The sequence below is a fragment of the Podarcis muralis genome, chromosome 13, assembly GCF_964188315.1.
Source record: "Podarcis muralis chromosome 13, rPodMur119.hap1.1, whole genome shotgun sequence".
Classification (NCBI taxonomy): Eukaryota; Metazoa; Chordata; class Lepidosauria; order Squamata; family Lacertidae; genus Podarcis; species Podarcis muralis.
The window spans coordinates 27879236-27900987 of NC_135667.1; the positions used below are offsets into that span (position 1 = coordinate 27879236).

The 21752-nt window shown below is 48.3% G+C and overlaps 1 protein-coding gene across 2 annotated transcripts in view; it reads right to left on the bottom strand.

The window, feature by feature from the left end:
• Positions 1-19540: 19540 nt before the first annotated feature.
• The window catches only part of STAC2 (SH3 and cysteine rich domain 2), a 39796-nt gene continuing 37584 nt past the window's right edge, over positions 19541-21752 (bottom strand). For both annotated transcript variants that reach the window (XM_028703264.2, XM_077917275.1), the window contains exon 11: positions 19541-20880. In XM_028703264.2, coding sequence (XP_028559097.1) covers positions 20776-20880 — 105 coding nt within the window. In that variant the 3' untranslated portion in view covers positions 19541-20775. The remainder of the gene's footprint in view (positions 20881-21752) is intronic.

A 21752-nucleotide genomic window follows, 5' to 3' on the forward strand; every position in this document is an offset into this window, starting at 1 on the left:
CCCAGGAAGTCTCCAGTGGAAAGCTTAAAGGATTTTAGAGGGGACTCCACAGGGGCAGGGAACCTACGCCAAACACAGACTGTGGGAGAGTAACAAGGAGTTCTTGCCTGAGGAAATAAATGGACAGTCAGCGATGATAAGGGCACCCAGGTTTGCAAGAGTAAGGGGCCCATCAGGTGGTCACTTAAAGTAAGAGGCACACTAGAGTTCTCCTTGACACTGACAGGTACGGTGTGACACCAGCCTTTGGGGTCCCTTTCAACTCATTTCTCTTGACCCAGAAGGTATGCCCAAGAGTTCAGCCTCGATGGCACCACCGCCTGTCACTTTCTGACCTCTTCCTTCCTTGCGCTCCCCTTCGCTCTCTGTCGATTAGTGACTCTGCCAGTCCCCTTTTGGGAGTGCGTTTCCCAATCTTACAATGCTTCCAAGCCACATCCCAGTCGGGATTTGGAACTCCCACCTCCTTCCCATCCATAGCTATTAGCTTCCAACTAGTCCTCTCTTCTCCCCTCCCCCCCCCCGACTTCTATTGGCAGGGAAGCCCAGCTTCTGTATACGGGACACGGGTGGCGCTGTGGGTAAAAGCCTCAGCGCCTAGGACTTGCCGATCGAAAGGTCAGCAGTTCGAATCCCCGCGGCGGGGTGCGCTCCCGTTGCTCGGTCCCAGCGCCTGCCAACCTAGCAGTTCGAAAGCACCCTCGGGTGCAAGTAGATAAATAGGGACCGCTTACTAGCGGGAAGGTAAACGGCGGTTCCGTGTGCAGCTCTGGCTCGCCAGAGCAGCGATGTCACGCTGGCCACGTGACCTGGAAGTGTCTCCGGACAGCGCTGGCCTCCGGCCTCTTGAGTGAGATGGGCGCACAACCCCAGAGTCTGGCAAGACTGGCCCGTACGGGCAGGGGTACCTTTACCTTTACTCTCTTCTCTCTTCTCCCCTCCTCCCCCCCCGACTTCTATTGGCAGGGAAGCCCAGTGACAACTGCTTGAGCGTCAAGCCAAAAACGCCACTGTGACAAAAGATGTTTCCCTAATAAATCACCTGCTCTTTATTATACCTCCGCCGAAGAGTGACAAGGACAGTCTGCACCGTTCCCTGGGAGAGATGGCAGAGCTGGGATGGACCACATGGCTTCCAGTCACCAGTTCAGGAAAGGGCAGAAATGAGACATTCAGACACAAGTTATGCAACACAAGGTCTGCTCTCCCCTTGAATAAATAAAAGAGATTAAAAAATCTGGCTGGAGCATTTTTAATGGTCCTTTCGCAGTCTGTCCACACCTATCTTCCCATACCATTCCACCTCTCCCTCGCCTGTCTCTTTCTCTTCCACCCATCTGCGTCTCTGACTACCTTACCTCTAAATGAGGAACATAGGAATTTGCTCTTAGATCAGGCACAGGCAAACTCTGCCCTCCAGATGTTTTGGGACTACAACTCCCATCATCCCTAACCAACAGGACCAGTGGTCAGGGATGATGGGGATTGTAGTCTCAAAACATCTGGAGGGCCGAGTTTGCCTATGCCTGTCTTAGATAGAATTAAACCAGTAGTCAATCTAGCTCAAATATTGCCTTCTCTGGCTGGCAGCAGCTCTCCAGAGTTTCAGACCAGGGACTCTCTCCCAGCCGGATCTAGAGATGCCAGCGATTGGCCAGGGGACTTTCTGTATGCAGAGTGCAAATATTCTACCACTGAGCTGTGGCTCTTCCTCTTTCTTTCTCTCCCTCTTACCTTCCCCTTGACACATGCAATTTTGATGGGGCGAGGATTCTGACCCCGTGTCCATCCCAACTCAATTATTCTATCAGGATGCTGTTGCTTACATTATCGGGGGTAGGTGGGCTGAATGGCCTTTTAGGTCCCTGCAGCCCCTGTGGGTTCTATGATTCACTGCGCGATACGATACTAGGCAGATCCATAAAGCTATTGCAGAAATGCATTCTCATTTTTATAAACTCCCCCTCCCGCTTTGTGGCCTTTTTGTTTAGCTCTTTTTTGAGGTGCCCTCTACCTCTCTAAGTCCTGGATCACACACACACATTTCTTTTTTATTTTTTTACAAAGGCATTGAGTCATCCTCTCAATACAGTTCTGTACATCCACTTTTAACTATAAAAAATCCACTTCTGACTATATATTTCTCCCCGTCCCTTTTGATCTGGCAAGCCCTGAGCCCCCAGAAGATTGGCTTTAGGCATTTTGGCACGCAGCTCCAGTGGATGTGCTGACGGGCTATTAATAGACAGAAATCGGGCTGACAGCGTCTCAATCCGTGACCTGCCCCCTGGAGTGGGACACACTGCGGCAAAGAGACCTGCAGTTCATCGCAGTGAAGCGTGCAGCTTTTGCTTCTGCTCTGTCCTGTCCTCTCCATGTCGTGTAAGCACCCGAACCTGCCACCCCTTGTTTTCTGCACCACTTTTCATGGGGCTCAGCAGGCTGGAGCACAGACAAAAGATGCTCTTATTCTCAAGTGATGGACCCCTCCCTCCCTCCCTCCCTCCAGTGGGAGCTTGCCACTGGCACTTTCCCTGCGATTCTCCCCAGCCTTCCTCTCTGAGGCTATAGTTTTCTTGCTAGAGTTTCCCAAGGACGAAGCTGGCACTGGCTGACGTTAATCAGAATGGTTTGCATAACAAAAGGCAAGGAGAAGGAAAAAGGAGAAAGGGGGAAAAAACACCCAGCAAAATTGATTTGTTTCAGAGCGCTCATGATTCACTTTCGAGAATGTCTGGCGATAGATATGGGCCCTTTCCCAGGGCATAGGAAAAGGTTACAAAGCCAGGTTGTAGCTTCTAATCCAGGGTTGGTAAGGCTCCAGGCTTGTCTATTTGGAACCCACAAGATCTACTGGCCAGCCTCTGGTGCAAAAGTCAGATACCGGTAGTTGGAACGCAAGAACCAAGTGCCTCTCTGAGCACATTCTGAACCTCAGAGTTTTTCCTTTTGGTCCCAGAACAGAACAGAACTCACAGTCATTTCACATAAAAGTCTGTTCCTGTTTAGGTGTCTTTATGCAGGTGGCGCTGTGGTCTAAACCACTAAGCCTGCTGGGCTTGCCAATGACGGGGTGAGCTCCTGTTGCTCTGTCCCAGCTCCTGCCATCCTAGCAGTTCAAAGGCATGCCAGTGCAAGTAGATAAATAGGTACCGCTGCAGCGGGAAGGTAAACGGTGTTTCCGTGCGCTCTGATTCTGTCACAGTGCTCTGTTGCGCCAGAAGCGGTTTAGTCATGCTGGCCACATGACCCAGAAAGCTGTCTGTGGACAAACTTGGCCTGAAAGCGAGATGAGCGCCGCAACCCCATAGTCGCCTTTGACTGGAGTTAACCGTCCAAGGGTCCTTTACCTTTTACCTTATTCATCTCAGCCACCTAATTTAGGTAGGGATAAAGTAACCTTATTGGTGCAATTGTTAAACAACCGAGAGTCAGAAACCCTTGTGATTTACTGCAAATCTCCCAGAGATCTACCAGTAAACCTGGATCTAACTAATGTTAGAAGAGCCTTCTCGACCAGGCCAGTGGCCCGTCTACCCCGGAATCCTGTTCTCACAGTGGCCAACCAAATGTTCATGGGATGTACATGAGAAGGACTTCAGCACAAGATCACTCTCCCCTCCCATGGTATCCAGCAACAGGTTCTCAGAAGCATACCAAATCCAACCGTGGAGACAGAGAATATCCTCCAACATTTATCCAATGAAAATAGGGGCATCCTATTCCATAATAATAATATTTTTTATTTACACCCCATCCATATCACTGGGTTGCCCCAGCCACTCTGGGCAGCTTCCAACATATATAAAACCATAATAAAACATTAAACTTCCCTTCACAGGGCTGCTTTCAGATTTCTTCTAAAGCTTTTCTCGTTACTTACCTCCTTGGCTCAGGTGTCACATAACGCCATTCCCTCCAATATTTCTCTGATGAAAATAGGGACGTCCTAAGCAAAAGCTGAATCAAATGAGAAAGCGGGACGGCTTCTGTAAATCCGGGACTCTCCCTGGAAAATAGGGACACGTGGAGGGTCTGGCATAGCTTCCATTGTCGCTAGTGCTGCTGATACCCTCCATAAATTTGTTGAATCCTATTTTAAAGCCCCCTAAGCTGGTGGACATTACTGCCTCCTGCAGGAGGGAGTTCTGTAGTTTATTATCTGTCCCGAACCTTCTGCCTATATCTGTTCTAGTAAGAGTGTGATTCTGTCAGGCTTAATCTGAGCTAGGATTTAGGCCTATTTGGAATATGCCACGTGAAAACCAGTTCTTAAGAGCTGGTGGAGTCCTGGGAAACAGCTGTCTGTGTTTACTTCCGAGAGCAAGAAAACTTCCAGCGAGAAACCAGAGGCATTTAAACAAAAGTGAGTCACAATGTGACAGCCCATCTCCCTAAGGGAATATTCTGAAGGGAATACACCACGCCAATGCTCCGATTGTGCACTCTCTGAGAACATCCCTGCCTGTCAAGCGATGGCCTGCAAAATGCTGTTATCTGCTAGGCCGGGGTGTGTGGTGAGGGTTTTGAAGAGACACTTGGTCATCACTTCCCTCCCTGACCCTGGCTTCTGGTCCTTCCTCTGCTTCTGCTCACACAGGCAGATCACCTCCTCTGCCTTCCTCAATGTGGCAGCCTGGCTGGATGCTGTTTGGGAAGCTTCCGCTCAAGAGACGCTAACACAAGCTGATGTGAGGGATTCTGCTGACCCTCCAGGCGCTTCCTCCTCCTCCATCTCTGACGCTGTGGCTTGGCATCCCGTATCCTGGTGCGCTCATGGCAAACTGCATACATTTCTGAAGTGAGAAGTACCAGGCCACCCAGCTGCCCGGAGGAAGTCCTGCTCTCTGTCCGTCAGGGATCTCCCGGGAACAGCGGGGGTGGCCTTGAGTTCCCCCTAAGATTGGCCAGGGGTGTGCGCAGAGTCCTCCTTGGTTGATCTGGCAACAGCAACAACTGCTGCTATGACTGATGAAAGGAGGAGAGGTGCAGTTCTGGGACTTAGCAACTAACTGCAGTGTCCGTCTTGCTGTGTCGTGAAAGCTGAGCTTAGCTGTACAGGAAGGAGCTGAGAACTCCTAAGTGGGGTGAGTGAGACAGGAGACAGAGCTGAGGTTGATAATGTGGTTGATAATGACAGAGCAGTCAAGTACAACATTCCTTGTTTTCCTAGAGTGGACATGCAAGGACATGTTTGGTCCAGCTAGTCAAAACTTCCTGTTCATCCTGGCCTGGAGCATCCTTCCTTGCATGTGACTAGTGGGTGGGCGTGACCTCCCCAGACCTGGTAAAAGGACAAGGCATGCTGCCACTCCCCCTCTCTTTTCCATCTTCCTTTCGTCCTGTGAACTTCCCGGATTGCTAACTGCAGTCATTACTGTAGGTCAACCCACATATGGGGTAAACCTATTTGTATATGCTTGTAACTTTAATCCTTAAACCTGCCTTCAGGGATCACGCTGTGCTCTGCCTGATAGTGAGTAAACTTTCTTTTTATTGCTTATGAATAAGACTGTGGTGTCTTTATTCTTTTAGGAAGGATTCAAGGGGTCTTACCAGGAAAATATTAGAACACATTTCAGTCTGGACAAACCAGATTAAATTGTGTACAGTGGTACCTTGGGTTAAGTATGTAATTTGTTCCGGAGGTCTGTTCATAACCTGAAACTGTTCTTAACCTGAAGCACCGCTTTAGCTAATGGGGCCTCCTGCTGCTGTGCTGCCGGAGCACGATTTCTGTTCTTATCTTGAAGCAAGGTTCTTAACCCGAAGCACTATTTCTGGGTTAGCAGAGTCTGTAACCTGAAGTGTATGTAACCTGAAGCGTATGTAACTCGAGGTACCACTGTATTGTCTTAAGAAACTCACACGAGTTTGCAACTAATTTTCTGCTGTGTAAAGGGGAATGCACTCTACTAAGTAAAGGAACTTGCTAGCACAAGTTGGGAAGGATACGAATAAACAATATACCCTCTCCTGCCACCCTGAACATTCCCACAGATAAGGCCGCACTCACCTTATAAAAACACCTCAAAGGCCTGTGTTATTGAATTAATCTCTGTAGACAGCAAGGAAAAGTAACAAAACAGAGTCTTGTGGTGAAGGCCAGCACTTCCATGAGGCGAGGTGAAGCCATTTGCCTCAGGCGGTGCTCTGAAGCCCTGGCCCACTGGGCAGCAAGTCAGTTCGTCAAGTCTCCAGTCCAGAATCAATCCACATGTCCAAAGTCCAAACTAAAGCACAGTCCCACAGACCCTAGAGCATCCAATCTGCCCATCAACATGGGCAGCTGATCAGACCCAGCCCCTCAGCCCTGCTTCCCTTTTGTACTTTGCGTGCTGATTGCAGCACCTGGGCTTGACGAGGCAGGTGACCCTCACCTGTTCTAAGCCTGCTTCAGCTGAGGAATCACACCCCTCCTCCAGAGCTAGCGAGCCCCACCTGGCCAGCTAGGGAGCTGGGCTGTGGGCCCTTGCCTGCCTCAGCCTCCTAGAGCGCCACTCTCTGTCAGAAGGGAGACTTTAGGAAGCTCACTTGGCTAACTGCTGAAACCAAACATGCAGAGAGCTTCTTTTCAGTACTTCTATTAGAATCAGACATGGAGACCATGGAATGTACTCCCTCAAAGCTGAGCTGTTGCCCAGAATGCCCACTTCTTTGCCCCAGCAGCTAACTTCCTAGCTCTCAGACCCCTCCTGCTGTCTATGGTGTGGTGGGGGCACAGGTGAGGCTGTGGTGGTGGGGCAGGCGGCAATGTGGATGTGCCGGCTGGGTCAGGGAGGGGCACCAGATCTGCGGATATTGGGGTGTTAGCAGTCGGGGTGTCAATGGAGTGTTCTGCCTACAAAAATGCCCCCAGTCACCCCTGCCTGAGGTACCTGGAAGCTTGGCACATTTGTTATGGCATCAGCATTCACAGAATCCTAGAACTGTAGAGTTGGAAGGTATCCCAGGGATCATCTAGTCCAACCCCCTGCAATGCAGGAATCTCAGCTAAAGCATCCACAACAGATGGCCATCCTGCCTCTGCAACCTCACTCGCAGGCTGATGCTCACGTTTTTCGTATCCTGGAGCCACGCTGTACATGTGCAGGAGCAAGATTCGCCTGGCCTTGACTGCTTAAACGCAGCAATGAGCAGCAATGAGGAATGTAATGGAATCACTCGAGCACCATCTTCTAAAAGCGAGCCGCTCATGATCTCTGCCCTCGGAAACAGCACAACTTGTAGCGTTATGCTAGGAGCGCTGGCGTTCTGCCAGCCGGACACATTACCTGCCTGAATGAAAACATCTCATGGTGGTGGTTGTTTTTTTTACTAAGAGTATGTTCACATTAGCAGCTTAAAATAAACCAAAGTCACCCTGCTTTCCCACTGAGTTTCAAGCCGTATTTACATGATGTTGCTCACTTCGGAAAGGGAGCAGGGGTGTCTTTACCTGACAAGTGTGGCCTTTTTGGTTCTCCCACCTATGAAACCTCCTCCTTCCACCCCATCGGACTCCTGTTCATAAAGCTGTCGTTGTGCCTGGGTGCCGATCTGTGCATGTCTGACGACCCTCTCAAATGTTTACAACATTCTGAAGTTTGAAGTGCACATGGCGCAAATGTTCCAGTTGGACTGAAGCAGGTTTTTTGGGGGGAACCTGCATCAAACAGCAGTATCTGTCAAGAAGTGACAGGATCAATATGGATTTGTGGTTCATGTTGTGCAAATGTGGTTTCAAAAACCCAGCGCACTGGATGACGGGTGAACACACCTTAAGACATGTGGGAGCAAGCATTTGTAGCGCTTCCGATCAAACGGAGACGTCAACCGCAAAGCTTTTAGGAAAGCCAAACCATTTATTTTTGTGGCTGGGATGGAGGAAAGCCATTACAGTTGAAATGGCTCCTAACTGGCGTAATATATCTGATGTTCGGCCTTTCTCACATAGGAAGGAGGAGCAGGAAGATCACACTGCTCAAACACAGAATTCTCTATGCAGTAACCCACACAACCGCAATACTAACAGCAAGCTAAGTCTCTGAGTTTGGATCCATTTGTAACTGAAAAGGGATTCTGCAGTCAGTGGTGTAGCAGGGGGGGCACCAGGGTGGTTGCCCCAGGCACAAATATGTTAGGGGCACAAAATTTTAGCACCCGGTGCTGCCTCAATACAGCCTCACCCTTCAGTCTCTGGGCTCCATTGAAAATGGCTTCTCCATGTTGAACCAGGAAGTGACCTCTCCAGGCAACGGAATGACTCTTCTTTTCTTATCTCTGTGGCTGCCATCTCCTGGGTGATGCAGATGCCATAAAGCAGTTGGATGTGCACGTGTACATGCCCTTGGTCCTGAATAGGGCAACTGTGCCCCTGAAGGATCAGATGCTCTGCCTGGGAGTCATTTTGGACTCACTGCTGTCCATGGAGATGCAGGTCAATTATGTGTCCAGGGCAGCTGTCTACTAGCTCCATCTGGTACGCAGGCTGAGACCTTATCTGCCTGCAGACTGTCTCACCAGAGTGGTGTATGCTCTAGTTATCTCCCGCTTGGACTACTGCAACACGCTCTACGTGGGGCTACCTTTGAAGGTGACCCAGAAAGTATAACTAATCCAGAATGTGGCTGCTACACTGGTGACTGGGAGCAGCCGCCAAGACCACATAACACCGGTCCCGAGAGATCTGCATTGGCTCCCAGTACGTTTCCGAGCACAATTCAAAGTGTTGGTGCTGACCTTTAAAGCCCTAAACAGCCTCTGCCCAGTATACCTGAAGGAGCGTCTCCACCCCCATTGTTCTATCCAGACACTGAGGTCCAGCGCCGAGGGCCTTCTGGCGGTTCCCTCACTCCGAGAAGCCAAGTTATGTGGAAACAGGCAGAGGGCCTTCTCAGCAGTGGCGCCCGCTTTGTGGAATGCCCTCCCATCCGATGTCAAAGAAATAAACAACTATCTGATGTTTAGAAGACATCTGAATGGCTGGGGAAACCCAGCCAGATGGGCGGGGTGAAAATAATCAATTATTATTATTACTATTATTATTACTACTCTGTGTACCCTCCCTCCCGCCACTCCTTCCACGGAGTCCCGGGTGCTTGCAACCCATGCTACACCACTGTCTGCAAGTAGCAGCAGGATTGTGGGAGCCCAGCACTTTTAGTAGTATAACCCTCTTTAGAAAAACCGCTAAGGGATAGGGGACCCTCAAAATATTCTAATGAGGGCTGAGCATGCTCCATGGTCCTAAGAAGTGCCTGCTGGATTAGGCCAATGGCTCATCTAGCCCAGCATCCTCTTCTCACAGTGTAGGAAACTTGCAGGCAGAACCTGAGCACAAGAGCCTCTCCCCTCCTGTGGCTTCCAGCCACTGGTGTTCAGAAGAATGGTCACAGAATCTGGAGTGTTTGTTGGTGGGGGAAGGATCAGAAAATCAGTGAGTAGGGGGAGGAGTGGGGGAACGGAATGGAGCATTGTGAAAGGGGGCATGGCTGGCTGGCTGGTTGGCTGGCACCTTGAACAGCAGCACTCCACTCTGTAACATTTTGTTTCTGCTCGCACCTTAAGTTCCAATCTAATGGGTACAGAGAAGCAACGTGAAACACTCGCCTTAAAAGATAACTGGCAGAGTAGCATTCCAGGAGATGTGTTCAGAATCAAGATAGGTTTTGAGGTGTAAATCCCTGAATGGTCTAGGATCACAGTATCTGAAAACCTGCCTTCTCCTCCATAGAGCTTTTGTTCATTCATAGAGGGCATCATTTGAGCTCTTGCTCAAAGTGCTGCCCTCTTTAGAGGTCAGGTAGGTGGCTACTGGGCTTAGGGCGGCTTCCTCTGTAATAGTACCCCAATTATGAAACATCCTTCCCAAGATTGCCCCCTTTCAAGATTGCATAGCGCTCGAGAGCAGCAGAAACAATCAATTCAGCTGTGTGGCTCTTTAGTATGTGTGAGGAGTAACTCAAGGTTACCCAGAACAGCTGTAATGGAGCCAGGCTTTTAAAAATTCTTCCCTATCCTGTCTTTGTGTCAGAACCAGCTCTGCCTAGATAGTCTCAGCAGCCTTGCAGGAGAAAGGGCTGGCCGTGTCACCAGACGGTGTGTCTTTATAATAAATCATCCATCATTGGTGCTTAGCTGGGAGCGCCCAATATGGCCAGAGATGAATGAACACCACCACCAGTCGCAGCCGGGAGCCTGGCAGGCCTGAGCAGTTAGAGCGATGGAGATCATGGGGACCAGAATTGTTGGGTTCAATTCCCAGATCCTGCGAGATGGGGGGGCCAAGAAGAGGCCACAAAATCTTTGGGTCCTGTCCATTTGGAGACCTATGCAAGAACATATTTAGAGGGAAAGTCCAACCTCCCCTCCCCTGCTTAGCCTTGCAGAGCCAATACCCACCCCTGCTTTTCACACAGCCACTGTGTGTGTGTGTGTGTGTGTGTGTGTGTGTGTGTGTGATGGAGAGAGATCAGGCCCAATGTTGTTGCATGCTAGCGGAGAGGATGGCTTGAGATCCAGTGGATTCTGGGCTGGCTCTACCCTTGCCACACCCTGTATTTTGGCTTTCTGCTGGCTCTGACCACCCACCAGCTTGTTCAGCTTAGCAGGAGACTGAGGTAGAGGGTCATGACCACACTCTCCAACCTCTGCCCTCCCCAGCCTGGTGTATGGGGTTTGGGGACTGCTTAGTCTGTGATAGCAAGCACGGCTGGCCCAAGACATTTTGATGCTTGAACAAGGTGGCAACCACATTTCAGATACAGAAACTCTTATTGGTAGTGGAATTTTCATTTTGACCTCATGAGAGCAGCAGGCTAGATTAGGGGACACGGACAGATTGTCTTCCAACACTTTGCCATTACTCCTGGTCCCCACAAATCTGCCACCTGAGCCAGCCGCTTCACGTCAGGGCCAAGAAGACACACACCTGTTTTTATTGTATCTGCTGTTTAGTGCAAGTCTGCTAGGATGGGAAGCTTGTGTCCCAGCAAACAATGACATCAAAAATTGGCTGTGAGCACATAGGCAGGCACAGATTCCCACACAGACCTCAGGAAGGCTGGGGCAGTACTAATTGAGGCAGGGTAACAACACTCTGTTGTCTTTTTTGGGTTGCCTGGTGAAAACCTTTATCTTTCAACAAGCAGAGGTCTTTCGCAGTCTGTTTCTGCACTGGAATTGTTCTTAAGATGTTCTGATTGTTTTATCACTTGCCCGTTTGCCACAATGGGAGGAAAGGTGGCATATAAATTTAATAAATCGCATGCCATGCAAACACATCCCATCAAGCACCATCAGCTAATGTGGATGTGAAACACCGAACTGAAAGCGGTCATGTGTGGATGAACTTGCACAAAAGCCCCCACAGATCTGTGCTATCACCGGGGGGTGGAATTGACACTCTGGCGTGTAGGACAGCCTTTGTATTAGCAAAGCTGGAGATTCCTTCTGGGCGATGAACTGGGTAAAAGAGTCAAGTGAAGCCAAATTGCATCATAGCAGTTAGTCCCAGTGACCAGAGGGCATGTAATTCCTTGTAAAATCAGGGGCTCTTGCTCCCTTCCATTCTTCTCAGGAGTTGCATAAGGGATCAGCCAAACAAAAGCAGGCTTATCTCTAGTGTATAAACAGAAAGTCAGCTGCCTACAAAGTTTTGCAGCCAATGTGAATAAACCAAGATAAGAAGCAAGGGGTCTATTGCTAAACCACACTGGCATTCCTTGTCCATGGTGCTGATTCAAAATAATAATCCTGGGCCATTAATTTCTATGTGCACCTTATAGGGTTGCTAGCCAGCTAGTTTACCTGTAACACCACGTGCAGTCAGGAAACCAGTTGTGTGTCTGAAAAGCCGGTGAACTCCAGGTCGTGTCACGTTCCACTCATGATGATCCACTGTATTCTGCTGAGCTCCACCCCATGGTCCATCAGGTGCTACCCTGATTGGGCACCTGATCCACTTGATTGCATTTCAGTTCCACTCCTGGGCTACTACATTCTATCCTGTCTTACTCCAATACCGCCACTTGGGAATGACACACAGAGATTGACAAGACTGCATAGGGTAACCATGTGGTAACAGCGGCAGGGCCAGCCCTACCATTAAGTAGAGTGAGGTGGCTGCTTCAGGCGGCAGATGCTGGGGAGCAGGCAACAGTGGTGAAGCATTGTAGGATGTGTATAGCTGTGTGTGCCATACAACCTGCCTTGCATTTCTAAACTAGCCTGCTGCTGTCAGGTGCAGTGGGAGACACTGTCCATTTACCTGCACTGAAATAAAAGCCACCTACTCATCCAGTTGGCTTCTATGAACTGGGGGATGCTGCCATCTCCTTTTTGCTTCAGACAGCAAAATGTCCTGGTCTGGTTCTGAGCAGTGGCAACGGTGGGTTGGTTCTATTTCACACTGCAGGTTTGGCCTTTTAATAGAGCTGTGTGCTGTTTTTACATCTTTTTAATCCTACTAGAGATTAATTACTTTTCAACTAGTATCTTATGGTTTTAGCTATAGAGTGGAACCTCAGTTTTCGAGTGTCTTGGAAGCCGAACATTTCAGTTTTCAAATGCCGAAAATCTGGAAGCAATTGCTTCCATTTTCGAACATGCCTTGGAATTCAAACAGCTTCCGAGGCATGTTTCTCAATTTTCTCCACTGAAATTCCTGACCGCTCATTGTGCCTCAGTTGTCGAACATTTTGGAAGTCAAATGGTCTTCTGGAACAGATTACATTCAACAACCAAGTTTCCACTGTATCTGCATTTTATCCACGTGTGTTTTAATTTTTGTGAGCCTCCCTGAGTCCTGGTACTTGGGAAAACTCTGGATGATGGTAATAATAATGATGATGATAGCCTTAAGAACATAAGGAACACAAGCGCCTTACACCGAGTCAGGTCCTTGGGTCCATCTGACTCAATAATGTCTACACTGACGGGCAGAGTAGCTCAGTTGGTAGAACATGAGACTCCTAATAGGGTCAAGAGTTCAAGCCCCACTTGGGGCAAAAATTGCAGGGGGGTTGGACTAGATGACCCTCGTGGTCCCTTCCAATTCTACGATTCTATGATTCCAGAAAGCTGACAGGGTTTCAGGCAGAAATCTCTCCTAGTCCTACCTGGAGATGCTGGGGATTGAACCTGCAGCCTTCTTCATTAGCCACGGCCCCTCTGAAGATGTGGTTCCTTTTCTGGATGGAGCCATTAAACCACACTTGTCTCCCACCCCCGTCCCCGTTCCTTTGCTAAGAAACTGAGGGTTAGAAGAAGCAACACCTCTCTGGCGCTGCTTTGCCATAGCCATCCATCAGCTTTTGCTCACTGGTGCCAAACAAGCCCTCCCAAAATGAAAGGCCTGTCTAGTCTGAACGGGGACACGGAAGGCATGACAAATCGGCAGAGGCTTTTAACCTTTTGGAAAGAGCCTCGCTTCTGCGGCGGGAGGTGCTCTCCGCAAGACAAATCAGTCTCCAAGTGAGACAAGACAAAAGGGCAGCTGGCCTGACATGGTGGCTTGACAGGAATGGCAATAAACACTGAAGGGAACGCAGCCCTCCCTTGTCACAAGCCTCTGTGGCTTGCCGTGGTGGCTGTAAACCAGCGTAGGTTTGGTTCCTCATTTCAAACGGAGGCATGGAAATGCAGGCCCCGTAGTCCTATATGGTGTCTGTGTCTTCTTGTGCAAGCGGACAGGATGCAGAAGGAACCGTTTCCTATGGTATCACCTGCCGCTGCAATGGTACTCTGGGCTCGCTTATCAAGATGCAGCCGTGGAGCTTGCAAGGTTGTTACTTGAGACGGCCACCTGTGTTGGCACAGAGGTGATGCTTCAGTGTATGTTTTGTGAGGGCAAAGGCGACATATGTGGTTCTCTTCCTCCCCGTTTCATCCTCCAAAGAAGCCTGTGAGGTAGGCTAAGCAGAACCTTGCAAGAACCCTCTGAGAGTTGCTCGGCCACTTGGAGAGCTTTCACGTTGAGTGGGGATTTGAACCCAAATCCTAGGCTCACCCTCTAACCATTATACCACACTGCCTCTCTGCTGCAATGACACTCTCTTGCTGTTTCTTTGTGAGCCAGAGGCAGTAACTTATTTTACATCAGATATGCCCATTTTTATTCTCTCTTCCTGCCCCAATCCAGGCTCTCATATGTTGGTTTTGGCAAACAAATGCAAAAGCAATGGGATAGGCTGGTGGCTTTCCTTTGCAACAAGTTTTCCTGACATTGGGAATGCATCAAATCAGCACTGAGGAATCTTTTTTCTATTAAGGGTCGCAGTCCCTTGAGGGTCCCTCAGAAGGTGGTGGACTCTCCTTCATTGGAGATTTTTAAACAGATGGCCACCTGTCAGGGATTATTGAGCTGGGCAATAGGACTGTGGTGGGGGGCACTCTGAGTTCCTGAAGAGGAAGTTCTGGAATAGGTGGATTAATCACTTGATTCAATTCATACAAATACAGGAGAGGGAGAGAATGATTTTGATATTGGCAGAAGCTTTCAGCTCTCTTTGCACTCTCTCCAAATTCCAAGCCACCCCTCTGCTGCTAAACACATTTAGTTGTGCAACCAATCCCAACCCAATGTTGACTTATATTTGCCTATTTAACTATTTGTACCCTGCCTAATATTGACTTGAAAATCACCATGGTGGGTTAATGACAAGATGGATCGCAGCAAGGGTGACCCAAGGAAAAGGCCTGCCTCGGCCTTATTGACTTCAGACTAATTTTAGACTAATTATTGACCCCAGACTAATGTGGAAGGAGCAAGGCACCATCACTTTGTTAGTGATAATATTAAGGTGCACAGATCTCCATGCCCAGAAATGCAGAACAGTAAGTGAAAGGTTAAATGATAACTTCAGTCACAAGAGAATGTTTTGCTAACAGTAGTCCAGGCAAAGGAGCTGACCTCCACAGAGAGACTGAGCTAAGAAAGGGGGGGGGCCTGCATCAAGCCTATATTTATCCAACCGAAAGGCAACAGAGCAGATACTCTTTCCAGCTGGCAAGAAGAAAAAAGGAAGCCACAAGGTATTTGGTGCATTGTCATCATGTTTAATCCAGGATTTAGTTCATAGCCAACCAGATTCTTTGGCCATCAAAATTCAGTTCTAACGCCATGCATTCCTCCACAAATACAAATGTGCCGTTTTGCAAACCTACCTTTCTACAGTGCAGCCGGCGAGAATCCGGACGTTATTGCTTAGGTGCATGGGATCCCAGGTAGGGAATTGCGTGTGCTACGGGGACTCTGTACAACAAGGGTATCAAGAAAGAGAGTGTGTGTGTGTGTGTTCATAACCGGCCTCTCAGTCTACACAAGTCGGAGAGATGGTGGTGGGATAAAATGCTTTGATTTAGCATTAGCTTAAAGCCACGGTCCTGTAGCTGCAGCAAACTGGCCACATCCAAGCAGAAAGAGGCATGACAACTTAGGAGCCCCAGCAGTGAGCAGCTACACAAAATTCCTGGCAAAGTAGATGCTTCCCATGATCTCACAAGTTTCCACATCAGTTTATCACATCTATTTATAGGTGAGTGAACATGTTTTGTTAAAAGTATCTGGTCATTTGCTTGTCCCATTCTCGCCAGTTTAGGTTGCAACCCCACAATACACGCTTTCCTGGGAGTAAGCCCTGTTGAACTCAGAGGGGTTTACATCTGAGTAGAGATGCACAGGACTGCGCTGCAGGTAACATCAAGCAGGAATCCTTAAAACATTTTTACAAGGAAAAAACCCCCAATGCTGTCATTTGTCGACAGTGCAAGAAACAAACACCATGTCCTTCAATACACTTGAGTGTCTTCCATTTGATGCTAAAGACTCTGAATACACCTTTGGAGAGCCATACCAAGTCCACTAGAGTCAGCTTAGCAGCTGATATAAGAGACATTGTAGTGTTGGGGGTGGGGGAGAGAAGGCTGTGTTATTGGAGCCAACATCCCATTATGTAAGGAAAAGTAAACATAGAGATTATTATTATTAAGTCGTATGTAGTCTCTCATCCATGCTTGGTATACTGGGCTGGATCCAAAATAGTTAGTCACACTTTAGTTTCATTGGGTTTCAATGAGGCTAAAGTTAGCCTTCATGACTAACTTGTTCCACTGATTTCAACTGGATTAAAGCACAGCTACCCTAGGGCTCGTTCACATTTCCATTTTTCCTGTGCCTAGAAAGCACTCGTCTAAGCCATGGGTGTGATCAAGTAAATAATAATTTTTAAAAATGACCAAATGCATCATAGAGAACTCGGTTCTGCCTCCCTTGACATAAAGCCAGCCCCCCACCCCCTAAAATAAACCCTGGCTTCGCCCATGGTCCAAGCAGTTTTCCATTTGCCTTGCTGCTCTCCCCAAGAAAACCTACTCTGTACAGCTTTAATCCATGGAAAACCTGGTTGACATTTGCTCCGATTTAGCAGTAAAGAGCAGGTTTTCCCAGGGGGGAATCAGTAGGACCAGCAGAAGTGTGGAGGTGCCCTTGGTTGGGATCCAAACTCACTGCTCGTAAGGCTGCAGATGTTGGGTATTTGGGGTATGGCAAGCTGGATGACGATCCCAACAATCCCACCTGCAAATGATGAATATACCCTCTCAGATGGATTGAATGCACCGTGGAGTATATGCCCTGCATCTCAAGAATATGCATGTCCTCCAAGACCATGGCTGAATGCCCAGGAACCAGCATGTGCTGAATGAGGCCTGAGATATCCCTAAGCCATTAGGAAAGGAAGGAAGCCATTAGGAAACAAGCAGCACTGTGCTGGGGAAAGTTCAGCACAAGGTGAATTATTTGTATTTTTGTGTGTGCATGTGTGTGTGTGTATACATGCAAAAAATGACCATGGAAAACAACTCCCCACCTCAAGAAAACCCCTCGCATTTGAAATCACTTTACATTGTTTTTCAAAAAGAATTTGTTTTGGTCTATCCCAGCATTCTTCCATTATAGTCTGGAAACTTGGTGGTGGGTTCAGCCTTCTGAAAAAGCAAGGGAAACCTGCTTGATCTGTCTTATGTGAGCTATTCTCTCATTTACATCCTATGCCCTTTTAAAATGTGTTTTTGTGTTTTTGTGTGTGGGGAGCTATTGGGTTGTTTTTATTATGTCTTTTGTGGTTTTATATCTTGATTTTATTCTGTGAATCGCCCTGAGACCTCCCGGATATATAAATTCTAATAATAATAATAATAATAATAATAATAATAATCTCAATACAGTAATCCCACAATTTACATTCCAAGGATTGTGTCTCAAGTCAAAATTGCATATACTCAAAACACATTAGGTGCAATGGCTGGTGGAATTGCCAAAGATTTCCCCTCCCCCAGATGCCCACCCCTCCCTCCCTCCCTCTCTCTCTCTCTCTCTCTCTCTCTCTATATATATATATATATAAAATGCAAAAAGCTGAATGTACACAAGTTTAAAGTGCGCAAGTTGTGGGCTTACTGTACATTACCAGGGCAATGTATCCACAGACCTGCCAAATAAGGTACATGGAAAATAAGACTGATGCAACATTCTTGTTTCTGTGTTTAAGGGACTACTTCTATAAGTGAGCCAGTGCACTGAAAATGTTACACTGGAAGACGCCCTGGTTGTGGTTTAGTGCCCTGGAATTATCAGTTCAATCCTGCTGTGCTCCTACTGCTCCAGAGCAGATTCCACCAGAATTTGAAAAGGTTCTTACCCCATGCTCTCTTTTTCTAGCCCTGCGAGCAATCACAGCACAATGGTAAAAAAGTATGCGAAATTAGAGGCTTGCTTGTTCAGACATGTATAAACATTGTTTGATTTCGCTAGGCTCCTGGTGATTGAACTGACTTTGCTGAAGGGCGATACTGAAATTATGTCTGTGGACTTTGATCTGTGGCGGCTAATTCACATTTCAAAGGAGGTTTCAGGGTAGTGCGACTGGTTCAGCTGCACTGGGTGCCTTCACCATCGAATGGAGAATGAGAGGCATGCATGGGAATTTTAGCATCGCACAGAGCACTGCTAAAATTTGAGAGCCCAATGTCTGCCACTGCACAGTTGCAAACCATTGCTTGGTGTTGCAGAAATCCTGCAATGAGCATTGCATGTATGAATCAAAGCCAAAACTGTGGCTTCTTTCCTCAGCAGCTCTTTAAAAAGGATATGGTGCAGAAATTCAAATGCAGGTGGAAAGGTTCTCTGAGCAAACCCACTACCATTAAAAAACAACTTTACATATACCTGAAAGGAACAGTGGGAAATCCCATCACACAGAGTACCCTGGTTTCAAACACATGTCTGAAAGTCGTATTGGACTTCTGAAAGGGAAATGTTTTGGTGTATGTAAAGTAAAATGGTAAAGGACCCCTGGACGGTTAAGTCCAGTCAAAGGCAACTATGGGGTGCGGCGCTCATCTCGCTTTAGGCCAAGGGAGCTGGCATTTGTCCAAAGACAGCTTTCTGGGTCATGTGGCCAGCATGACTAGACAGCTTCTGGCGCAATGGAACAGCTTGACGGAAGCCAGAGCGCACAGAAACACCTTTTATGTTCCTGCTACAGCAGTAACTATTTATCTACTTGCACTGGCATGCTTTCGAACTGCTAGGTTGGCAGGAGCTGGGACAGAGCAGCGGGAGCTCACCCCATCATGGGGATTCGAACTGCCGACCTTCCGATTGGCAAGACCAAGAGGCTCAGTGGTTTAGACCACAGTGCCACCCGCGTATGTGGCAGGGAATGAATGTCAAGAGGACGAAATGATGAACTGTTCCTGCTGGAGGACCACCAAGCTAGAAGCATGTAACAACATAAACAGTGCACCAGCAAAAATACCCTGATCTCTCTCTCTCTTTTTAATGGTGCCAGTGCCATCCTACTGGCTAGAGTATTGGACCTAAGCATGGAAGCCTCAGCCTCATCTACCACTTTTGCCATGGGTTGCAATGCTGGTTCCTTTCTGACAAATCAAGGTATGACCATTTCAAAGCATTTTGCATTCTGAAAGTGCTACAGAAATACTAAGAACGGCATTCTGATTACAACCGCAGTTCCTGATTTCCCACTTTGCAGATTGGAATGAGTTTTGAAATGGGGAAGATTGAGGATGCAATAGACCAGGCTAATGGATTAGATCAAACAGAATGAGGAGCGGCGTTTCGGTTTCCTGGAAGCAAAGAAATACCTATTGCTATGCTCCCATCAGGCTCAGGCCATTTTAGAAAAGGTAGAGGTGAAACTCTCAGCCAGGCCTGATTCATACATGGTGTGGGCCACAGACGAAAGTGCTTCCTTGTGCCCATGTTCTTTGTAAATGCAATGCCCATCATGCACTTACCATAAGCACTGGGTTATTTGCATGCAGCTAGCAGATCAGGGACCCCTGACTTCTATGCCTATTGTGTCCTGAGCATGAATGGCTCAGTAGCACACAATGCATCTTAACAGGGCAGGGCACATGTGGTAAATTGACATAGGCAAATGTTGTGCCTCTGAAACATGGGATCTGGCAGATGTGCCCCCTTCATAACCATTTCATCCAGTGAGGAAAAATACCAGCTGAGTCAAACTGCAGATGCTGGACAAAGAGACTGTACTGATAACTCTCTCCAATGGCTGGGACTGAAGTCATCTTATCTTTCTTTCTTTTGTTGTTCTTTTTTTACATATATATACAAAAGTACATTTACAAAGGACAAATAGCTGGAAGCATGCTGGAAAAGTGAGGGGAGATGGGATGGGTCAGGGTCTCTGAACTCCTCACATGAGCAACGCCGCGACATTCTCGGTGTAGGTCAGAAATGCATCCAGCTGAGGAAGTTCCCTGAGAAAATGGTCCACACGGCTGTCAGCCATGCAGTGGAGGTGGGCCACCACATGCTGGGGGGGGGGCGGGCGCAAATGGAGCTCAAGGAATAGCCGGGGAGCCAGGAACGAAGGCAGCACCTCACATCAAGGACCCCACCCACCCACCCACTCCGCCTGCAACTATCGGTTTCCAGGAGCTCACTGTGGCTCAGGCTCTGCGGGGAAGACTTTGAGTACACGACAAACGAGAAGCCGCGTGGAATTGTCCCGCCTCTTTTTTCTTTTTCGGTGGGGGGCTGCCCCAATCCTGAGTGACAGCCACCTCCCAACACACATGTACACACACACACACAAATATACAGACAGCCCTGAAGGTTTTAAAACTGATACAGGGACAGACGGACGACTACACACTCAGGCGGCCTCTCCCTGCCCAGAGAAGGCCTTTTCACATGGGGGGGGCGCATGCGACACAGAATTATCGGGGAGCATGTCTGAATGAGGGAGTGGTTTGGGCAGCGGGAGGGAGTGGTACGCCAAGATATAAAGAGTCCCCTTTGGGTCAGGCGAGCTGATGTCAACCAGCGTCTGTTGCCGTGGAAGTGTGACCCAGAGGCAAAGTGGGGGGGGGGCAGAAAAGGGGTGTGAATTACAGCGGTGGAAATCTCCCTCACACTCAGCACCCATAAGAGCTGCCTGAAACGACCTTCGAAAGGGGTGGTGGAAAGCAAAAGCGGGCTTGAGCACATGGTCCAAGCCCAGCTGGGGGCAAGCGAGAGATCCCGCAGGTCCTGGCGCTCAAGCCAGTCCCTCCCCCCAGTCCTCTTCCCTTGTCCAAACCAAAGCCATATCCTCAGTCCATCTAGAAGATTCCATGAAATAGTGATTAGCCAGGTGCTCAGGGTTGGGATGGGCTGGAGAGTAAGGCAGGGCTGTCCCTGCCTTGCTGCTGCTGACATCTCTGTTTTACTCTTCGGCCTTGCTTCGCGTGCTCATCCGGCCTTCAAATTTCTGTGAGTGCGTCGGCAGGCACCAGCCCTCGCTTTTTGCCACTCGTCACCTTGATGAAACCTTCGTTCTCCTTGGACTTCCCCACACCAACACAGATCTGGGAGGAACAGAAGATGACGGAACGAAACGTGAGCAAACAGGTCAAGATTTTATAATGCAGAATGCAGCCGGGACAACAACAAAGTCAGTCCTTTGACTGACAGCCAGATGACTGACAGCCATCTTCTTATTAGGTGGTGCAGGAACTGGCATCCTCAAAATCTCAGGGGGTTTTTTATTGTATTCTTCTTTAAGAAAGCAAGTTTCTAGTCTCAATGGTTACAAAGAAAAGCTGGAGGCAAAAGGCTTACAACATACGGAGAGTGCGCATTGTGAAAACTCAGCTCCCTGAGTTATGACAGACAAAGTCCCCCTTGATATTCTTGTGGAAAAGCTGGTAAAATGTGGCCTGGACAAGGCAACTGTTAGGTGGCTGACTGGCCAAACCTAATGAGTGCTAACAAATGGTTCTTCAACATCCTGGGAAAAGGGGGCAAGTAAGGTTCTGCAGGGTAGCTAATGCTGCAGAAGACAGCATCAGGATTCTTGGTGACCTTAACAGATTGGAGAACTGGGCCCAAACTAGCAACATGAATTTCAATAAGGATAAATGCCTTAGGCAGGAAGAAACAGTTGCACAAATAGAAGATGGAGCACACGGTTTTACAGCAGTATGTGTGAAAAGGATCTGGGGTCTTAGTAAACCACAAGCTTAACATGAGTCAACAGTGTGATGATGCAGCAGCAAAAGAAGGCTAATGTTATTCTAGGCTTCATCAACAAAAGCTTAGTGTCCAGATCAAGGGGTGTAATAGTACCACTCTATCCGGCCTTCGTCAGACCACACCTGGAGTACTGTGTCCAGTTTGGGGCACCACAATTTAAGTGGGATATTGACAATCTGGATCATGTGGAGAGGAGGGCGACCAA